Source organism: Saccopteryx leptura, chromosome 1, assembly GCF_036850995.1.
Source record: "Saccopteryx leptura isolate mSacLep1 chromosome 1, mSacLep1_pri_phased_curated, whole genome shotgun sequence".
Classification (NCBI taxonomy): Eukaryota; Metazoa; Chordata; class Mammalia; order Chiroptera; family Emballonuridae; genus Saccopteryx; species Saccopteryx leptura.
The window spans coordinates 238,268,472-238,287,083 of record NC_089503.1 but is presented as its reverse complement, the minus strand read 5'-3'; the positions used below and the strand labels follow the sequence as shown (position 1 = coordinate 238,287,083).

Sequence of the window (18,612 nt, the reverse complement as noted above, 5' to 3'; positions counted from 1 at the left end):
AACTGGTTACGTCTAGTGACATCTGTTGGCTTGCTTTCTAGGCCCTTCACAAACAAGGCATTATGAGATTACTTTGCACTAACTAGACTGCTAATTTGATGTCTCCGTGCTTTCATTCCACCTCCCCTGTTTTCCCTTTCTGTACAATAATTTCTCTTTTCTTCCTGTAGGAACATTTATGTTCCTTCATCTTCACTCTTTTTTAAACCTCTAGTTTTTTATATTTGAGAAAAGCGTTCTATAGTTCAGGAAGGATTGAGGTGATTTCCAGGGGTGCTGAGGCAGGTTTAGTTTGTGTGTGTGTGTGCGTGTGCGTGCGCACGTGCGCGCAAGAAGGTGATTTTCTGCTATTTCTCTCTCTGGAAAAGAAAATTTGACAGGGACATGAATGCCCTGGCCAGAGCACTTCTTTCAGTGAGTGTTGAGTGTTGACTAGGCTTCAGTCTGAGGTCTTTTAGAATGATGCCGAAACAGAGAAGGTTTTAGTTAGTTTTGAGGTACTGTTAGAGACCCTGTTTCCCCAAGCAAAAAAGTTATTTCCCCTGCCTTATTTTAAAACTTCTTATAAGCAGAAGATGAGTAAGTTCTGAGGACTAATGCACAGCACTGTGACTATAGTTGACAGTACTATATGATATACTTGAAAGTTGCTAAAAGTATAGATTAAATATTCTTGCTATAAATAAGAAATAGCAATTATGTGCTGTGATGGAGGTGTTATCTAATGCTATGGTGGTAATCATATTATGATACATAAAGATATCAAATCAACATGTTGTGTACTTTAAACTTGTACTATGTCAATTATATCTGAATAAATATAGAAAAAGAAAACAAAAAGTCAGTAATTGTTAACAGAACCATGCTATTTTCTTTTTTTTTCTTTTCTTTTTTTGTATTTTTCTGAAGTTGGAAACGGGGAGGCAGTCAGACTCCCACATGCCCCCGACTAGGATCCACCCGGCATGCCCACCAGGGGGCGATGCTCTGCCCATCTGGGGCATTGCTCTGTTGCAACCAGAGCCATTCTAGTGCCTGAGGCAGAGGCCACAGAGCCATCCTCAGCGCCCGGGCCAACTTTGCTTCAATGGAGCCTCGGCTGTGGGAGGGGAAGAGAGAGACAGAGAGGAAGGAGAGGGGGAGGGGTGGAGAAACAGATGGGCGCTTCCCCTGTGTGCCCTGGCCGGGAATGGAACCCGGGACTCCTGCACGCCAGGCCGAAGCTCTACCACTGAGCCAATTTTCAATCACCTTAATAAACTATATTTGTAAAACTAAAAACAAAAATTTATTTCCATTCCTTCAAAAATTCTATAGGACTAAACCCCAGGCTACCCACCCCTGCTCTACAGGGATTTGGATGGGAATCAGATAGCTATCTGAGACAGGTGCCTGTGGTCTCTCCCCGAAGGCCTTTCCAACTCCCCACCTCCTTTCCTATAGCTAATCCTAAGGTTTGTGCCTCAGAGAGCAAAAAAAAACTGTTCAAAGCCCCTCTTGAAATAGAAGCTTTCAGGACTCATTTGGAAGTAGAAGCCTATACATCCATAGATGATAAAGTATTATTTCACTAGACTATTTTACCAGATTTCTTTTGGATTTTACTTCTTTCCTTTGATCATATTGTTTGGGCCCTCAGTTGATGTTTGATAACCCTTGAGTATAATTTAGATCCAGGCAAAAAGTACTCTCTCAGCAATTACTTGATCATGTCTTCCAAACATTTAGTGCTTTTTCTCTCCATTCTATCTGCAATGGCCATGCTCATTTTCTATAAATAACATTGTTTGCCTTCACAATGTCTTTGTGGTTTCTGTCTTTTCATCTGTACTAGTTCTCTATTAATCCCTTTCTTCCACATTACAAATTCAGTTTTTAAATAGTTGTTTTTGCTACAACACGTTCTATCTCCAGAATGGCATGTGTACCTTATACTCATTTCCTGCTTGTCCTTTTTTTCCCCAGGGAAAGTGTTAGTGTAAGGGTTTGGGTTCAGGGTGGCTTTTAAAACCAGAACCTCCTTTAAAAATTCCCCTCACCCAATTTCTTACCCAGGCTCAAAGAAGCACATTTCCCTCCCTCACCATGGAGTTGTAGTTCATTGACTTGCTATTCTCTCAGTGGCTTCCTGGCCTTCACTTTGAAATATAACAAACAGTTTATCTTTGCAAAAGTCAAGAAAAGCTTACATCGGGAAGGGACTTGACTATTAGAGGAGTTTAAATCACAATAAAAGGCAGGCTACAGGCTCAGGGGTGCTATCTTCTGAGTGGATCAGCCCCTTCCCATTCCAGGGACTGTACAACCCAGTGGGAGGAGGGCGGATTGGCCTGCTTGAAGCCCTGGCCTGCCTGGACGGCCCGGGGCACTAGCACAGGCCTCCATTAGACAGTTGAGCCAGGAGATAAACAATTTGGAGAAACTGTGGTGCTTCTTCAATCCACATACAAAAAAATACTTTGTACCTATCGAGACGGTGACGTCAGCCGCCTTTTCCAAGACCCCTGATTAAACTATAAAATACCCAACTCCAATCCTCCCCAGGGCCGACAAGGCATTTGAGTCCATCTTAGCACGCTTGCACCCAAGTGTTTTAAATAAACAATCCTTTTGGAACAAACTAGCCTTGTGTATCAGTTTGGCTCTCCCCAGTGCCCACCCATAGACCCGGGAAGGGGCTTAGCCTGTCATTAGCCAGTCAGCTATCTCATATAGGATAAGGCAGTCCCCTGGCGCTCTCTACAGGTCAGCCCTAATCCGGGTTTATACCAACCTGCCAGTTGCCAAGGGAAGCCGAAAGGAGGCTTTCCCCTTCCCCAGTGAACTGGACACCCACAGCTTTAACCTAACAGTATTTCCTTTACCTATTTTTTAACTATTCTTATCTATCCAGAGCCTGCTGTTTTTGAAGAAAATTCATAATTATTATTTATTTTTTATTTTTTCATTTTTCTGAAGCTGGAAACAGGGAGAGACAGTCAGACAGACTCCTGCATGTGCCCGACCGGGATCCACCCGGCACGCCCACCATGGGGCGACGCTCTGCCCACCAGGGGCGATGCTCTGCCCATCCTGGGCGTCACCATGTTGCGACCAGAGCCACTCTAGCGCCTGGGGCAGAGGCCACAGAGCCATCCCCAGCGCCCGGGCCATCTTTGCTCCAATGGAGCCTTGGCTGCGGGAGGGGAAGAGAGAGACAGGAAAGCGCGGCGGAGGGGGTGGAGAAGCAAATGGGCGCTTCTCCTGTGTGCCCTGGCCGGGAATCGAACCCGGGTCCTCCGCATGCTAGGCTGACGCTCTACCGCTGAGCCAACCAGCCAGGGCTCCCATAATTATTTTTAAAGGTATATCTCCTACTTGCAGTTTTATATAATAGAAAGTCATTTTTCTGAGAAGAATCTCTTTAGTAATAAGGCTTTCTAACATTGTAGAGGTTCATCTGAAATATTCACAGATTTAGATTCTGCTTTCTGTATTTTTAGGTTTTCTTTGGTTTTTATTTTTTAATGTATTCTTTCTGTAGTAGTCATTTCTTTTTCATTTGTAAACAATCTCAAACAGAAGATTTGCAAGTATAGCACTTAGCTATTTCACCCCAAACTCCTTGAAAATAAGCTGTTGACCAGATGCCCTAATACTTGAGTGTATCACACAAATAAGAACATTCTCCCAAATAACCACCATCTAACCATTGAAACAAGCAAATTAATATGGATATATTGCTATCATTTAATTTGTGGACTGCCATTTAAGTTTTACCAATTTCCTGAATAATGGCTTCATAGCAAAAATGATCCAGTTTAGAGTCACATTTTGTATTTTATTTGTCATTTATCATGTCTCTATCAGTCTGAACCAGAAGCTTATTCTTTCTATGACAGTCATGAATTAGGTATTTAAAAAATACCCTGTTATTTAACAAAATGTACCTCAGTTTGCTTTAGTCTAATGTTTCCTCATTTATCGGTTTAAGTAACACATCTTTACAGACATATCACAGCAGTGATCTTACGTTCTGATTGCATCGTATCAGATGGTGGACCACTTTGCTTTTTACCGAACTGGTGATGTTTATATTTTGTTTAACTGATTAAATTGGTGCTTGCCAGGATACATCTTTATACCTATACATATATGTATAAATATACACACATATATACATACAAGCACATATGTATTTATATTCATATAAATATATGTGATATATTACTTCTCTATCTATTGAAAACCATGAGTTCATATTAATATTTTAAATTCCATAGGTTAACTTTAGTTTCTGAGTTTCCATATTTTAACTTCCTCATCTGACAGTTAGAAATCTGGCTCTCATTATCCTTAATATAATTCCTTATATGATCAATAAATAATGACTCTTCCTGGTCTGCTGCCACTACCTCTCCTGCACGCATGCCCCAGGGTCCTGTTTAGTCTCTGACCCTGGGCCTGGATGCTCCATGTGGACTCTCTCCTCACCCTTTCCTGGCTCTAATTATCCACACCAGGCTGTCCCACGATGGCAACATTCTTCTCACTCACTCTGTCTCCCACATCCCTTGCCATGTAACCCTTCTCCATGGGTGCCCTTCTCATCCTGCTGCAGATTCTCGCACTACTGCAGTCATCTCTGGCTTGAAGCCTGGCTCACACCACTTGACTGAATGGTGTTAGGACTGGGAAGGGGAAGGAAGAAGAAGAGAAAGGCAAAGAGTGAACGTAGTCCTATTTTTATGCCATAATTTTTAACTTTTTCAACAATCTAATAAGTAATTTAAAATTTGGATTTAACATCATCATGTATGCTTTTGTTAATTAAAAAAAAAAGAAATCTCTCTCTTTGTGACATGACTACATAAAAATATATATATTTAACCCAAATAAAGACAACTCAGTAAGCATAATTTTTTGAGAGTTAATTTTTCAATTGCATTCTTTGTCTTTAAAAAGAGGGAAGCTTTGATACATTATGCTAAATATTACTTAGAGTTATTTTCATAAACACTTGGGTAATTGTTTGTCTCTTTGTTTGCTCTTGATCTGCCTGTTGAACAATTTTCCCCAAAATGAATGGCAATAATATAATTGCCAAGGCTTTACACCATACTTTGCTATTTTGCCTTTACCCACTTCTGAACTTAAGAAACATCTAAAAGAAAACATGCTGCTTAAAACATCTGCAACTACTGTCATTTGCTTTTCAGGCCAACGATGGCTAATGTAATGAACAATTTAAAAGCACAGTTTGCCATATGGATGTTATAGCAGTTATTTTCTCTGTTGCTAAACATAGCAGTGTACTAGTTGGACATAACAGCTTTTGCACTGGCACAGAGAAGTAGCAGATTGGCCAAGGACTGCTGAAACAGGTGCTTTCTGTAATGGCAATGGAAGATTTAACATCTTCTCAGAGCTTCATTCTCTGAAAAAAAATTTTTTTGAATCTTTATTCATTGATTCCAGAGAGAGACAGAGAGAAGGAGAGAGAGAGAGATTGATTTATTGTTCATCCATCCATGCATTCACTGGTTGACTCCTGTATGTACCCTGACAAGGCACTGAACCCACAACCTTGACACATCAGGACAATGCTCTAACCAACTGAGCCACTGGGCCAGGGCTCTACAAAATTTTTGAATATACGTATTAATAGCTAGGCTAGAAAGCCTACTTCAAAATTGCTGCCCCTGCCCTGAACTGACACAAACCAAAGCTTCGTGTGTAGAATACAGTGTTTTACAAACATGATAGTATTATATTCATTTCATTCTTTGTAATATGTCTCCACTTGTACTGTTCTTGGTTATGGCCATTCCTTTTCCCATCTGTACTATTACAATAAATTTTTAACTATTTTCTCTGTTTCTAAGCTATTGCTACTCATTCGACCTTTCACCATGTTGTGTTGGTTCACCACACTCTCATGACCAAGAACCAGTAATGGCTCCCTCCTGTTCATTAGGCAAATTCCAAATAGCTTGGTGTCACATTGAAAAGATTCCATGGTCTGGGCCAAGACCATTTTAAAGACAATGGCTTTTACTTCTAAATTGTTTCACACTCTAATGTGCTTTTAAATTCTTTAAGAAAAAAATAATTTATGTACATGTTAAACATTTATATATCAATATCAATAAAGATGTATGTAGCTTTCAAGCAAGCATCTCCTCTATTTTTAAAATTTGAAATTAAGGCCTGGTGCCTGAATCTATTCACCTTTATTTCTGCTAAAAAAGAGTATATGTATATATATTCAAGTGGGAACCAAATATCACTTATGTATGTTTTGATAACCAGGTGAGGAATGCATCTGGTAACTGATGGATTAAACCAGTGGTAGTCAACCTGGTCCCTACCGCCCACTAGTGGGCATTCCAGCTTTCATGGTGGGCGGTAGCAGAGCAACCAAAGTATAAATAAAAAGATAGATTTAACTATAGTAAGTTGTTTTATAAAGATTTATTCTGCCAAATTTAGCAAAACTTCAACATAAAGTTCTTGGTAAATAATTATTATTATATGCTTTAACTTGCTGTAACTCTGCTTTATAAATTTTATAAAGTAAAGTTACTTCTCTACTTTATAAATCACCATTACTATAGAACCGGTGGGCGATTAGAAAATTTTACTACTAACAGATACAAAAGTGGGCAGTAGGTATAAAAAAGGTTGACTACCCCTAGATTAAACAATAAAGCTCAGACATGAGATCACTGTGATTAACTTTATTACCACGTTGAATTTAGATTTGGAAATCAACCTAACTTTCTGCTTTTTTTTTTTTTTTTTTGGCTGAAAATTAAAGACGTTGGTTCTTTAAAAAGTGAATCACAGTCCATAAAACAGACAAAATTTCAACTTTTATGGTGTTCACACACACACACACACACAAGTGATAAGTGCTCTTAAATTATATAGCTCAGCTTAAGAAGCTAGAAAAAGCTCAAATAAACAACTTGACCCTGCATCTAAAAGAACTAGAAAAAGAACAGCAAGTAAAGCCCAGAGGTAGTAGAAGAAGGAAATAACAAAGATCAGAGCAGAAATAAATGACATAGAGGCTAAAGAAACAATACAGAGGATCAATGAAACCAGGAGCTGGTTCTTTGAAAAGGTAAACAAGATGGATGAACCTTTAACCAGACTCACCAAGAAAAAAAGAGGACTCAAATAAATAAAATTAGAAATGAGAGTGGAGAAATAACAACTGACAGAACAGAAATACAAAATATTGTAAGAAAATACTATGAAGAACTGTATGCCAAAAAACTAGACAACCTAGATGAAATGGACAAATTCCTTGAAACATATAATCTTCCAAAAATTAATCTGGAAGAATCAGAAAACCTAAACAGACCAATTACAACAAATGAGATTGAAACAGCTATCAAAAAACTCCTCAAAAAGAAAAGTCCTGGGCCTGATGGCTTCACAAGTGAATTCTACCAAATATTCAAAGAAGAACTAACTCCTATCCTTCTCAAGCTATTTCAAAAAATTCAAGAGGAAAGAAGACTTCTAAACTCCTTTTATGAGGCGAGTATAATACTCATTCCAAAACCAGGCAAAGAAAATACAAAGAAAGAAAATTATAGGCCAATATCCCTGATGAATTTAGATGCTAAAACCCTCAACAAAATATTAGCAAACTGGATCCAGCAATATATGAAAAAAATCATACACCATGATCAAGTGGGATTTATTCTGGGGAGGCAAGGCTGGTTCAATATTTGCAAATCAATCAATGTAATTCATCACATAAACAAAAGGAAACAGAAAAACCACATGATAATTTTAATAGATGCAAAAAAGCATTTGATAAAATCCAGCACCCATTCATGATCAAAATTCTCAGCAAAGTGGGAATACAGGGAACATACCTCAACATGATAAAGGCCATCTATGACAAACCCACAGCCAACATCATACTCAATGGGCAAAAATTAAAATCAATCCCCTTAAGATCAGGAACAAGGCAAGGGTGCCCCCTTTAACCACTCTTATTCACCATAGTTCTGGAAGTCTTAGCCACAGCAATCAGACAAGAAAAAAAAAAGGCATCCAAATTGAAAAAGAAGAAGTAAAAATATCATTATTTGCAGATGATATGATATTGTATATAGAAAACCCTAAAGTCTCAGTCAAAAAACTACTAGACCTGATAAATGAATTCAGCAAGGTGGCAGGATATAAAATTAATACTCAGAAACCAGAGGCATTTTTATATAGTAACAACGAACTGTCAGAAAGAAAAATTAAGGAAGCAATCTCCTTCACCATTGCAACCAAAAAAATAAAGTACCTAGGAATAAATTTAACCAGGGAGATTAAAGACCTGTACTCAGAAAATTATAAAACATTGATAAAAGAAATCAAGGAAGATACAAACAAGTGGAAGCATATACCGTTGCTCATGGTTAGGAAGAATAAACATCATTAAAATGTCTATATTACCCAAAGCAATTTATAAATTCAATGCAATACTGATTAAAATACCAATGACTTATTTCAAAGATATAGAACACATATTCCAAAAATTTATATGGAACCAAAAGAGAGCACGAATAACCTCAGCAATCTTGGGAAGGAAGAATAAAGTGGGAGGTATCACATTTCCAGATATCAAGTTATACTACAAGGCCATTGTACTCAAAACAGCCTGGTACTGGCATAAGAACAGGCATATAGATCAATGGAACAGAACTGAGAACCCAGAAATAAACCCACACTTTTATGGACAATAGATATTTGACAAAGGAGGTAAGAGCATACATTGGAATAAAGACAGCCTCTTCAACAAATGGTGTTGGGAAAATTGGACAGCTACCTGCAAAAAAATAAAACTAGACCACCAACTTACACCATTCACAAAAATAAACTCAAAATTGATAAAAGACTTAAATGTAAGCCGTAAAACCGTAAGTATCTTAGAAGAAAACATAGGCAGTAAGCTCTCTGACATCTCTTGCAGCAATATATTTGCCGATTTATCTCCATGGGCAAATGAAATAAAAGACAGGATAAACAAATGGGACTATATCAAACTAAAAAGCTTCTGCACAGCTAAAGACAATAAGAACAGAATAAAAAGACAAACTACACAATGGGAGAATATATTTGACAATATGTCTGATAAGGGGTTAATAACCAAAATTTATAAAGAACTTGTAAAACTCAGTACCAGGAAGACAAACAATTCAATCAAAAAATGGGCAAAAGAAATGAATAGACACTTCTCCAAAGAGGACATACAGATGGCCAATAGGCATATGAAAAAATACTCAACATCACTAATCAGACGAGATTGGGCGCGTTCAGGGTGGTATGGCTGTAGACAACATCACTAATCATTAGAGAAATGCAAATTAAAACCACAATGAGATATCATCTCACACCAGTCAGAATGGCGCTCATCAACAAAACAACACAGAATAAGTGCTGGCGAGGATGTGGAGAAAAGGGAACCCTCCTGCACTGCTGGTGGGAATGCAGACTGGTGCAGCCACTGTGGAAAACAGTATGGAGATTTTTCAAAAAACTGAAAATCGAACTGCCTTTTGACCCAGCTATCCCACTTTTAGGAATATACCCCAAGAACACCATAGCACTGTTTAAAAAGAAGAAATGCACCCCCATGTTTATGGCAGCATTGTTCACAATAGTGAAGATCTGGAAACAGCCCAAGTGTCCATCAGTGGACGAGTGGATTAAAAAGCTTTGGTACAATAAAAAAATGGGAAGAGGACATGAACAGACACTTCTCCCAGGAAGAAATACAAATGGCCAACAGATATATGAAAAGATACTCATCTTCTTTAGTTATTAGAGAAATGCAAATCAAAACTGCAATGAGATACCACCTCACACCTGTCAGATTAGCTATTATTAACAAGACAGGGAATAGCAAATGTTGGAGAGGCTGTGGAGAAAAAGGAACCCTCATCCACTGTTGGTGGGAATGTAAAGTAGTACAACCATTATGGAAGAAAGTATGGTGGTTCCTCAAAAAACTGAAAATAGAACTACCTTATGACCCAGCAATCCCTCTACTGGGTATATACCCCCAAAACTCGGAAACATTGATACGTAAAGACACATGCAGCTCCACGCTCATTGCAGCATTGTTCACAGTGGCCAGGACATGGAAACAACCAAGAAGCCCTTCAATAGATGACTGGATAAAAAAGATGTGGCACATATACACTATGGAATACTACTCAGCCATAAGAAATGATGACATTGGATCATTTACAGCAAAATGGTGGGATCTTGATAACATTATACGAAGCAAAATAAGTAAATCAGAAAAACCAGGAACTGCATTATTCCATACGTAAGTGGGACATAAAAGTGAAACTAAGAGACATTGATAAGAGTGTGGTGGTTACGGGGGGAGGGGGGAAAGGGATAGGGAAAGGGGGAGGGGGAGGGGCACAAAGAAAACTAGATAGAAGGTGACGGAGGACAATCTGACTTTGGGTGATGGGTATGCAACATAATTGAACGACAAGATAACCTGGCCTTGTTATCTTTGAATATATATCCTGATTTATTGATGTCACCCCATTAAAAAAATAAAATTATTGAAAAAAAAAACAGCTTTGGTACATATATACTATGGAATACTACTCAGCCATAAGAAATGATGACATCGGATCATTTACAACAACATGGATGGACCTTGATAACATTATACTGAGCGAAATAAGTAAATCAGAAAAAAAGAATTATATGATTCCATACATAGGTGGGACATAAAAATGAGACTCAGAGACATAGACAAGAGTGTGGGGTTACGGGATGAGGGGGAGGAGAGGGAGGTGGTTGGGGGAGGGGAGGGGCACAAAGAAAACCAGTTAGAAGGTGACAGAAGACAATTGAACTTTGGGTGATGGGAATGCAGCATAATCAAATGTCAAAATAACCTAGAGATGATTTCTCTGAACATATGTACCCTGATTTATCAATGTCACCTCATTAAAATTAATTTTAAAAAAAGAGAAAAAAGAAAGAAAGAAAGAAAAATACCATATGACCTCACTCATTTGAGGAATGCAATGAACAATGTGAACTGAGCAATGGAACAGAGGCAGAGGCGGTATCAAAGGGACCAGAGAGAAAGCAGCCGGAGGGAAAGTAGAAGAGAAGATGGGGTCAGAGAAGGGAAAGAGATTAATGAAATTATATATACATAACACAGCATTATAGAGAACAGGACAGCCAATCCTGGAAGGAAGGGGGGAAGGCATTGGGGGGAGGGGGCATGGGGGGCAAGAGGGAATAAGGGGGAGATATATTTGGTGGGACACTTGAATCTATGTAAACACAAATTAAAATCATAAATAAATTTTAAAAAATTATATAGCTCAGTTCCTGACCACTACCCAGAGATGTAATAGAATGCCTTGTCTTATTACAAAGTAATATTCAACTTAACCAGATCATTCAATTTTCATTAAAACAGATTTCAAAAACAGTAGCTATCATTTGTATACAATCAGAAAAAAGATGGGATTTGTTAAGTATAAAGGTTTTATACATTTGTAGCAGCATTTATCTTTTACCTGATATAGAGTTTGCCAACTGTTGACATTTTGTTTCTGATAACTCATTGTTGTGGGAGGCTATATTTGCATTGCAGGATACTTAGTAGCTTCCCTGCCTTATACCCACTGGATGCCAGTAGCAAGGTCTCAGCTGTGACACCAAAAATGTCTCTGGACATTGACATATATTCATAGAGGATGACGGCAAAATCTCCTGTGCTGAGAACCAGCGGCCCAATAAGTATTGTGTCCTTCCCTTCCTGTTAAGCACCTAACTTTTTGCTTTTAAGAAGAGCATTTTGCATCTGACTGAGGCATGTTTGGAGGAACAAGGGCAGGAATCTGTTTCCCAAAATGTGAGGCATCAAGTTCCCAACTACCAGAGAAAGCCTCAACTAGTCATTTTTCTGACCATTGTTCTTCAGTGGAAACATGTTATTCTCCTTATTTTATTCATTGGCTTCACTATTCAAGCCTCTGGTCAACTTGAGATGATTGTGGTACATTTTAGAGAGAATACAAATACATCAGAGAAGTCCTCCTCCTAACAGGACTTAATAATACTACTCCTTTCACTCTCAGTGGTGTATGGACCAAGTGACACCTGAGAAGCAGGCAGCACAGTATGTGGTGACAAGACATAGTCCATAATTTACTGATTCCTCTTAATTTCTGTCCTGCTATATGATCATTTCTTTGTACCTTCTTCAATTTGGTGTGCACAGGTTTTAGATATTTAGTGAAAAGAATGAATAAATGGACCTGATGAAATAAAAATTATTGGTTTAATAACAAATATTAAATCAGGCACTTACAGGGGACTTCTAGAATGGCAGAGTGAGGATTTCTGTAAATTCACTTCTCAAAAAAACAAACAACAAAAACATGGGTAGAATTGTCATACTTAACCTTTAGAACTCTGAAAATTAACCAAAATCTTGCAAGACTATGAAGGTGCTAATAAAAGGAAAACTGATTAATTTCTCCTAAAGATAAAGGGCATTTAAATAGGACCCCACTCCCCAGGTCCCCAGTAAGTTTGAAAACCAACCACCTCGCAACCTCAGAAGCTGTAAAAATCTGCAGCGTAATGGCTACTAGACTGAGAGGGAAGACCCATACGTTTGGAGCTTCTTAGAAAGTCTATCCCTAGAGCTGTTACTGTTTGAACTGTCTTGCTGTTCCCTAAAGTCTCACTCAGAGGGCTTGTCGTTATTGGACTGTGAACTCTCTCATTAGAAAAATTCCATTACCAGGGCATTTGTGGAGAATGATCACAAGAAATCACCAACTGGGCAGGCAAGAGCTGGAATAAGAAATGGAAAAGATCTGGGGAATGAGATGCCCGTAGGCACCTTTGAAAAGTTCTGACCTCTGGGTGACCTGAGACCCTGTACAAGCAGAAAGTGGACAGTAAAGCATGAACATCAAAGACATGCCCCCAAACGAACATGAAACCCTTGGGCAAAGGGTGGAGGACTCACTGACTGGTTCAAGTCATTAAGGAGATCTGACAAATCATTTGTTGACCAGTACACTCAGGGAGCAGAGACTTTAGCAACTCTAGGGAAATACAGACTTGGCAGTATTAGTTAAGGTAAGTCATTAAACAAGAAACAACAATAAGAAACACCAGCAATGACAAAAAACTGAGTTGGAAGTGGGAGGTCTGATTTCTACAGCTGACACATATTTTCTAAAGTATCCAGTCTTTTAAAAAAGTATGTGACATGCAAGGAAACAAGAAAATATGGCTCGTATATGGGGGAAAATGTCAATAGAAACTCTTTAAAGAGGCTCAAATGTTGAACTTATAATCTACTTACTAAATTTACAGACCAAAAAGGAAACAGACCAAAAGAGGTTAATGACTGAGCAGCATCAGTATTCAAAGGAGATCATGAACCTGTGATTTGAAATTCAGATGATTTTACAGAATGATTGCCGTCAATTTTAAGCATCTGTGTGTATACATATATTAAAAAATATTCTTTTTCAAAAAAAAACTATTAATGAGAAGCATGAAATTATTTGAAAATATTTTAGATAAGTATTTAAATAGCCCTTTTGTTATAATCTCTTTTTCAGGTCCTCCAGTTAATGTCACATGCAACATATTCATAAACAGCTTTGGCTCTATCGCTGAGACAACCATGGTAGGCATGTTTATTTTGTAACAACTTTTATACCAAAGTAACTGATAGTCACATTAGTGGTAATTTTTCTGCTAATAATATTTAATTTAAAGTTAAAATTAATATAATGAGATTTTAAAAGATAAAAATTAATGGTATAATTAAATTGTAATCAATTATGGGTAATAGTGTTTCATTTAGAGATGGTATTTTATAGAACAAATGTAAGTGAAGACAAAGTTAATTTTTCATACTTGAGTAATTAAATACTAAATCATGAATTAAAACAAATTCTATCATAAAATTATTTATTCCTTTTCAATGCTTTTTAATAACCAGACATAAGCATAGGCATAACAATTTTATGTTTAATTATTTTGTATACTTCTAGATGTGTTCATAATATTGTTTTATATATTCTATTTGATTACTTCCCCAACTGACTATAATATTTGCTCAAAACATCATAAAGGCAAATTATAGTGTATGCTTTGATTTAACTAAACTTACTGAACAGAGACTTCATTATTATGTAATTGAGAACATTTTACATAATTATTAAAGAAAAAAATATCATTACAGACCCGATTTATTCTGTTTTGAATTTTATAACTTTCTTTAAAGATCATGTTGCATCTCTTCTTTGCCCTGTGGCTATCACTGTACACTTTTTCCTAAAATAAAATGCAGACTTAGACATGTGAACCACTGAATATCTGTAAAATTCTCTAGCAGGCAACTTTTAAAAATTGAAACTATGTATGGTGCTTCTTAAATTACCTAGAATTATACTCCATTCCTAAATTTAACAAGTCATTTGCATTAATTTTCAAAATTGATTTTAACTAAAATGGGATATAAAAGGCTTCAAGATTTATTAGCTTCCAAAACCTTTTAAGTAGAGAATTATGTTCATTTTATATATCTCAGCATGATGTGATAACAAATTCTAAGGAAAAGTAATCTGATATATTTATACAAATTATTCTGGGGGATGTGTGTGAGTTTTATGTATGTATGTGTATAGAAGATCTCTCGACACAAAGAGACTTTATCCAGGCACCATTTTTAAAAAAAGATCTTTTCATCATGAATGCAATATTCAGTCATTTAGCGGCATCTCTGTGGTCCTATTGAAACAATAGAAGCATCAATGGAGAAAACCTGACCTCACGTATTTGGGAATTATATAGAACTAACTACAGTATATAACTTAACATGGATGTGTGTGTGTGTGTTGTGTAAATACAGAGTAAATGCCTATAATTTGTATAAGCACAGTGTAGTTCTGGGGCAGTGCTCACCCTAAAGTGCCTGTAGTTCTGTTTTAGAGGTTGACATATTCTGGATTCCAGTTGAATATCTGGTCAGTTTATACATATCTACTCCAAATCATATTGAAGATAAAGGAATCTCTGCTGGCTTTTAATTTTTTTTTCTATTTAGACTTCCCAAAGTATATTTCTAGCCCTGGCAACTTTCTCATTTTTATTGCTATTATATACACTGTGAAATCCTAAAAACCTGGAAATATGTTTATGCTTTCTCTTTTGCAAGGTCATTTCCACAAAATACTCTCAACAGCAATTTTCAAAAAAGTTTACAACCTTACTTATTCTTCTGGGGTGGAAGAAGAGACTTGGAAACAAGACATGGACAAATTTCCTTATTAAAATCTGAAAGATTGTCAGGTTCCTGAAGGCTTCTGCTTTTTAAAATTTATTTAAATATATATGTATATTAATGTATATTTATTGACTTTAGAAAGAGGAAGAGAGAGAGACAGAAACATCAAACTGTTCCTGTATGTGCCCTGACCGGGGATTGAACTGGCAACCTCTGTGCTTTGGGAGGATGCCCTAACCAACTGAGCTATCCAGCCAGGGCATCTCTGCTTTTTTTTTTATAACATATTCATCAGTCTACCACTAATTGGTTATAACCACACAATCTATGGGATGACTATACCAGCTAAATTTTTACCTTTAACCATTTTAGACAGATTTCCTTTATAGAATAATATTATACAAAAAGCTTGCAGAATATTGAAAAAACACTCTCACGGTGACCCTTACTCAGTTTTTTTTTTTTGACCCTCACTCAGTTTTATTTCTTCCCGTCTCTAGTGTAGAAATTCTTCCCATTCTTACATATGCCATCATACTGGATTTCCTTTGAAATCATTTATAGACTCCATTACACCCCTTTGCAGAGTCACAAGTAGCATCAGTGAACATTAATCAAACACTCCAGAGGTTAAATATTATAAATAACCTATCATAACATTAACGATATCCCACCTGGTATCTTTCTTTATAGTCTTCCAAACTGCTTAACATGTGCCATTACTTTTATTCTTATAATCGGATTCAATATTTGTAAAACATTTCAATGGTATCAGGTAGATTAACTACAGTATACTATACCTCTATCTAGGAGTAGAGAAGATTACAGCTTGTTATTATATTTCTATCTTAAGAATCATACAACATTTTGCTACCACTTGATTAAGTTGCTGTCATTTAGTATAGTTAGATCATCCCAACTCTGCAAACTAAACTTTATATCATTGTTTTATTTGCCATACTGCTTAATTTTTATAAAAGCATTATTATATTTTCAAACATTCTAATTTCTTTTTTTAATAAATAAATCTTTATTAATGTTAATGGGATGACATCAATAAATCAGGGTACATATATTCAAAGAAAACATGTTCAGGTTATCTTGTCATTCAATTATGTTGCATACCCATAACCCAAAGTCAAGATTGTCCTCCGTCACCTTCTATCTAGTTTTCTTTGTGCCCCTCCCCCTCCCCTTTCCCCTCCCCCTCCTTTCCCCCCACCCCAAGTAACCACCACACTCTTGTCCATGTCTCTTAGTCTTGTTTTTATGTCCCACCTATGTATGGAATCATGTAGTTCTTGTTTTTTTCTGATTTACTTATTTCACTCTGTATAATGTTATCAAGATCCCACCATTTTGTTGTAAATGATCTGATGTCATCATTTCTAATGGCTGAGTAGTATTCCATATAGTGTATAGACATCTTCTTTATCCAGTCGTCTATTGAAGGGCTTCTTGGTTGTTTCCATGTCTCGGCCACTGTGAACAATGCTGCAATGAACATGGGGCTACATGTGTCTTTATGTATCAATGTTTCTGAGTTTTTGGGGTATATACCCAGTAGAGGGATTGCTGAGTCATAAGGTAGTTCTATTTTCAGTTTTTTGAGGAACCACCATAATTTCTTCCATAATGGTTGTACTACTTTACATTCCCACCAACAGTGAATGAGGGTTCCTTTTTCTCCACAGCCTCTCCAACATTTGCTATTACCTGTCTTGTTAATAATAGCTAATCTAACAGGTGTGAGGTGGTATCTCATTGCAGTTTTGATTTGCATTTCTCTAATAACTAATGAAGATGAGCATCTTTTCATATATCTGTTGGCCATTTGTATTTCTTCCTGGAGAAGTGTCTGTTCATGTCCTCTTCCCATTTTTTTATTGGATTGTTTGTTTGTTGTTGAGTTTTATGAGTTCTTTGTATATTTTGGATATTAGGCCCTTATCTGAGCTGTTGTTTGAAAATATCATTTCCCATTTAGTTGGCTGTTTGTTTATTTTGTTGTCAGTTTCTCTTGCTGAACAAACACTTCTTAGTCTGATGTAGTCCCATTCATTTATCTTTGCCTTCACTTCTATTGCCTTTGGAGTCAAATTCATAAAATGCTCTTTAAAACCCAGGTCCATGAGTTTAGTACCTATGTTTTCTTCTATGTACTTTATTGTTTCAGGTCTTATATTTAGGTCTTTGATCCATTTTGAATTAATTTTAGTACAAGGGGACAAGCTGTAGTCAAGTTTCATTCTTTTGCATGTGGCTTTCCAGTTTTCCCAGCACCATTTGTTGAAGAGGCTTTCTTTTTTCCATTGTGTGTTGTTGGCCTCTTTATTGAAAATTATTTGACCATATATATGTGGTTTTATTTCTGGACTTTCTATTCTGTTCCATTGGTCTGAGTGTCTATTTTTCTGCCAATACCATGCTGTTTTGATTGTCGTGGCCCTATAATATAGTTTGAAGTCAGGTATAGTAATGCCCCAGCTTCATTCTTTTTTCTTAGGATTGCTTTGGCTATTCGGGGTTTTTTATAGTTCCATATAAATCTGATGATTTTTTTGTTCCATTTCTTTAAAAAATGTCATCAGAATTTTGACAGGAATTGCATTAAATTTATAAATTGCTTTGGGTAATATGACCATTTTGATTATATTTATTCTTCCTATCCAAGAACAAGGAATATTTTTCCATCTCATTGTATCTTTTTCAATTTCCCTTAACAATGCTTTGTAGTTTTCATTATATAAGTCCTTTACATTCTTTGTTATGTTTATTCCTAGGTATTTTATTTTTTTGTTGCAATCGTGAAGGGGATTATTCTTTTGAGTTCATTTTCTAATATTTCATTGTTGGCATATAGAAAGGCTATGGACTTTTGTATATTAATTTTGTATCCTGCGACCTTACTGTATTGGTTTATTGTTTCTAGGAATCTTTTTGTGGAGTCTCTGGGGTTTTTGATGTATAGGATCATATCATCTAAAAAAAGTGATACCTTTACTTCTTCTTTTTCAATATGAATGCCTTTTATTTCTTTGTCTTGTCTGATTGCTCTGGCCAGAACTTCTAGCACCATGTTAAATAAGAGTAAAGAGAGTGGACAACCCTGTCTTGTTCCTGATTTAAGAGGGAAAGCCTTCAGTTTTATACCATTTAATATGATGTTGGCTGATGGTTTATCATATATGGCTTTTATCATGTTGAGATATTTTCTTTCTATACCCATTTTGTTGAGTGTCTTAAACATAAAGTTGTGTTGTATTTTATCAAATGCCTTTTCTGCACCTATTGATAAGATCATGTGGTTT

General features: G+C 36.6%; 2 protein-coding genes across 2 annotated transcripts in view; one reads left to right on the top strand and one right to left on the bottom strand.

Moving 5' to 3' along the window:
- Positions 1-18,612, bottom strand: part of CTSB (cathepsin B) — a 698,317-nt gene that overhangs the window by 393,250 nt on the left and 286,455 nt on the right. The gene's annotated exons all lie outside the window — the stretch shown is intronic.
- The window catches only part of GLRA3 (glycine receptor alpha 3), a 165,706-nt gene that overhangs the window by 32,166 nt on the left and 114,928 nt on the right, over positions 1-18,612 (top strand). The window contains exon 3 of the mRNA XM_066360944.1: positions 13,629-13,696. Coding sequence (XP_066217041.1) covers positions 13,629-13,696 — 68 coding nt within the window. The remainder of the gene's footprint in view (positions 1-13,628; positions 13,697-18,612) is intronic.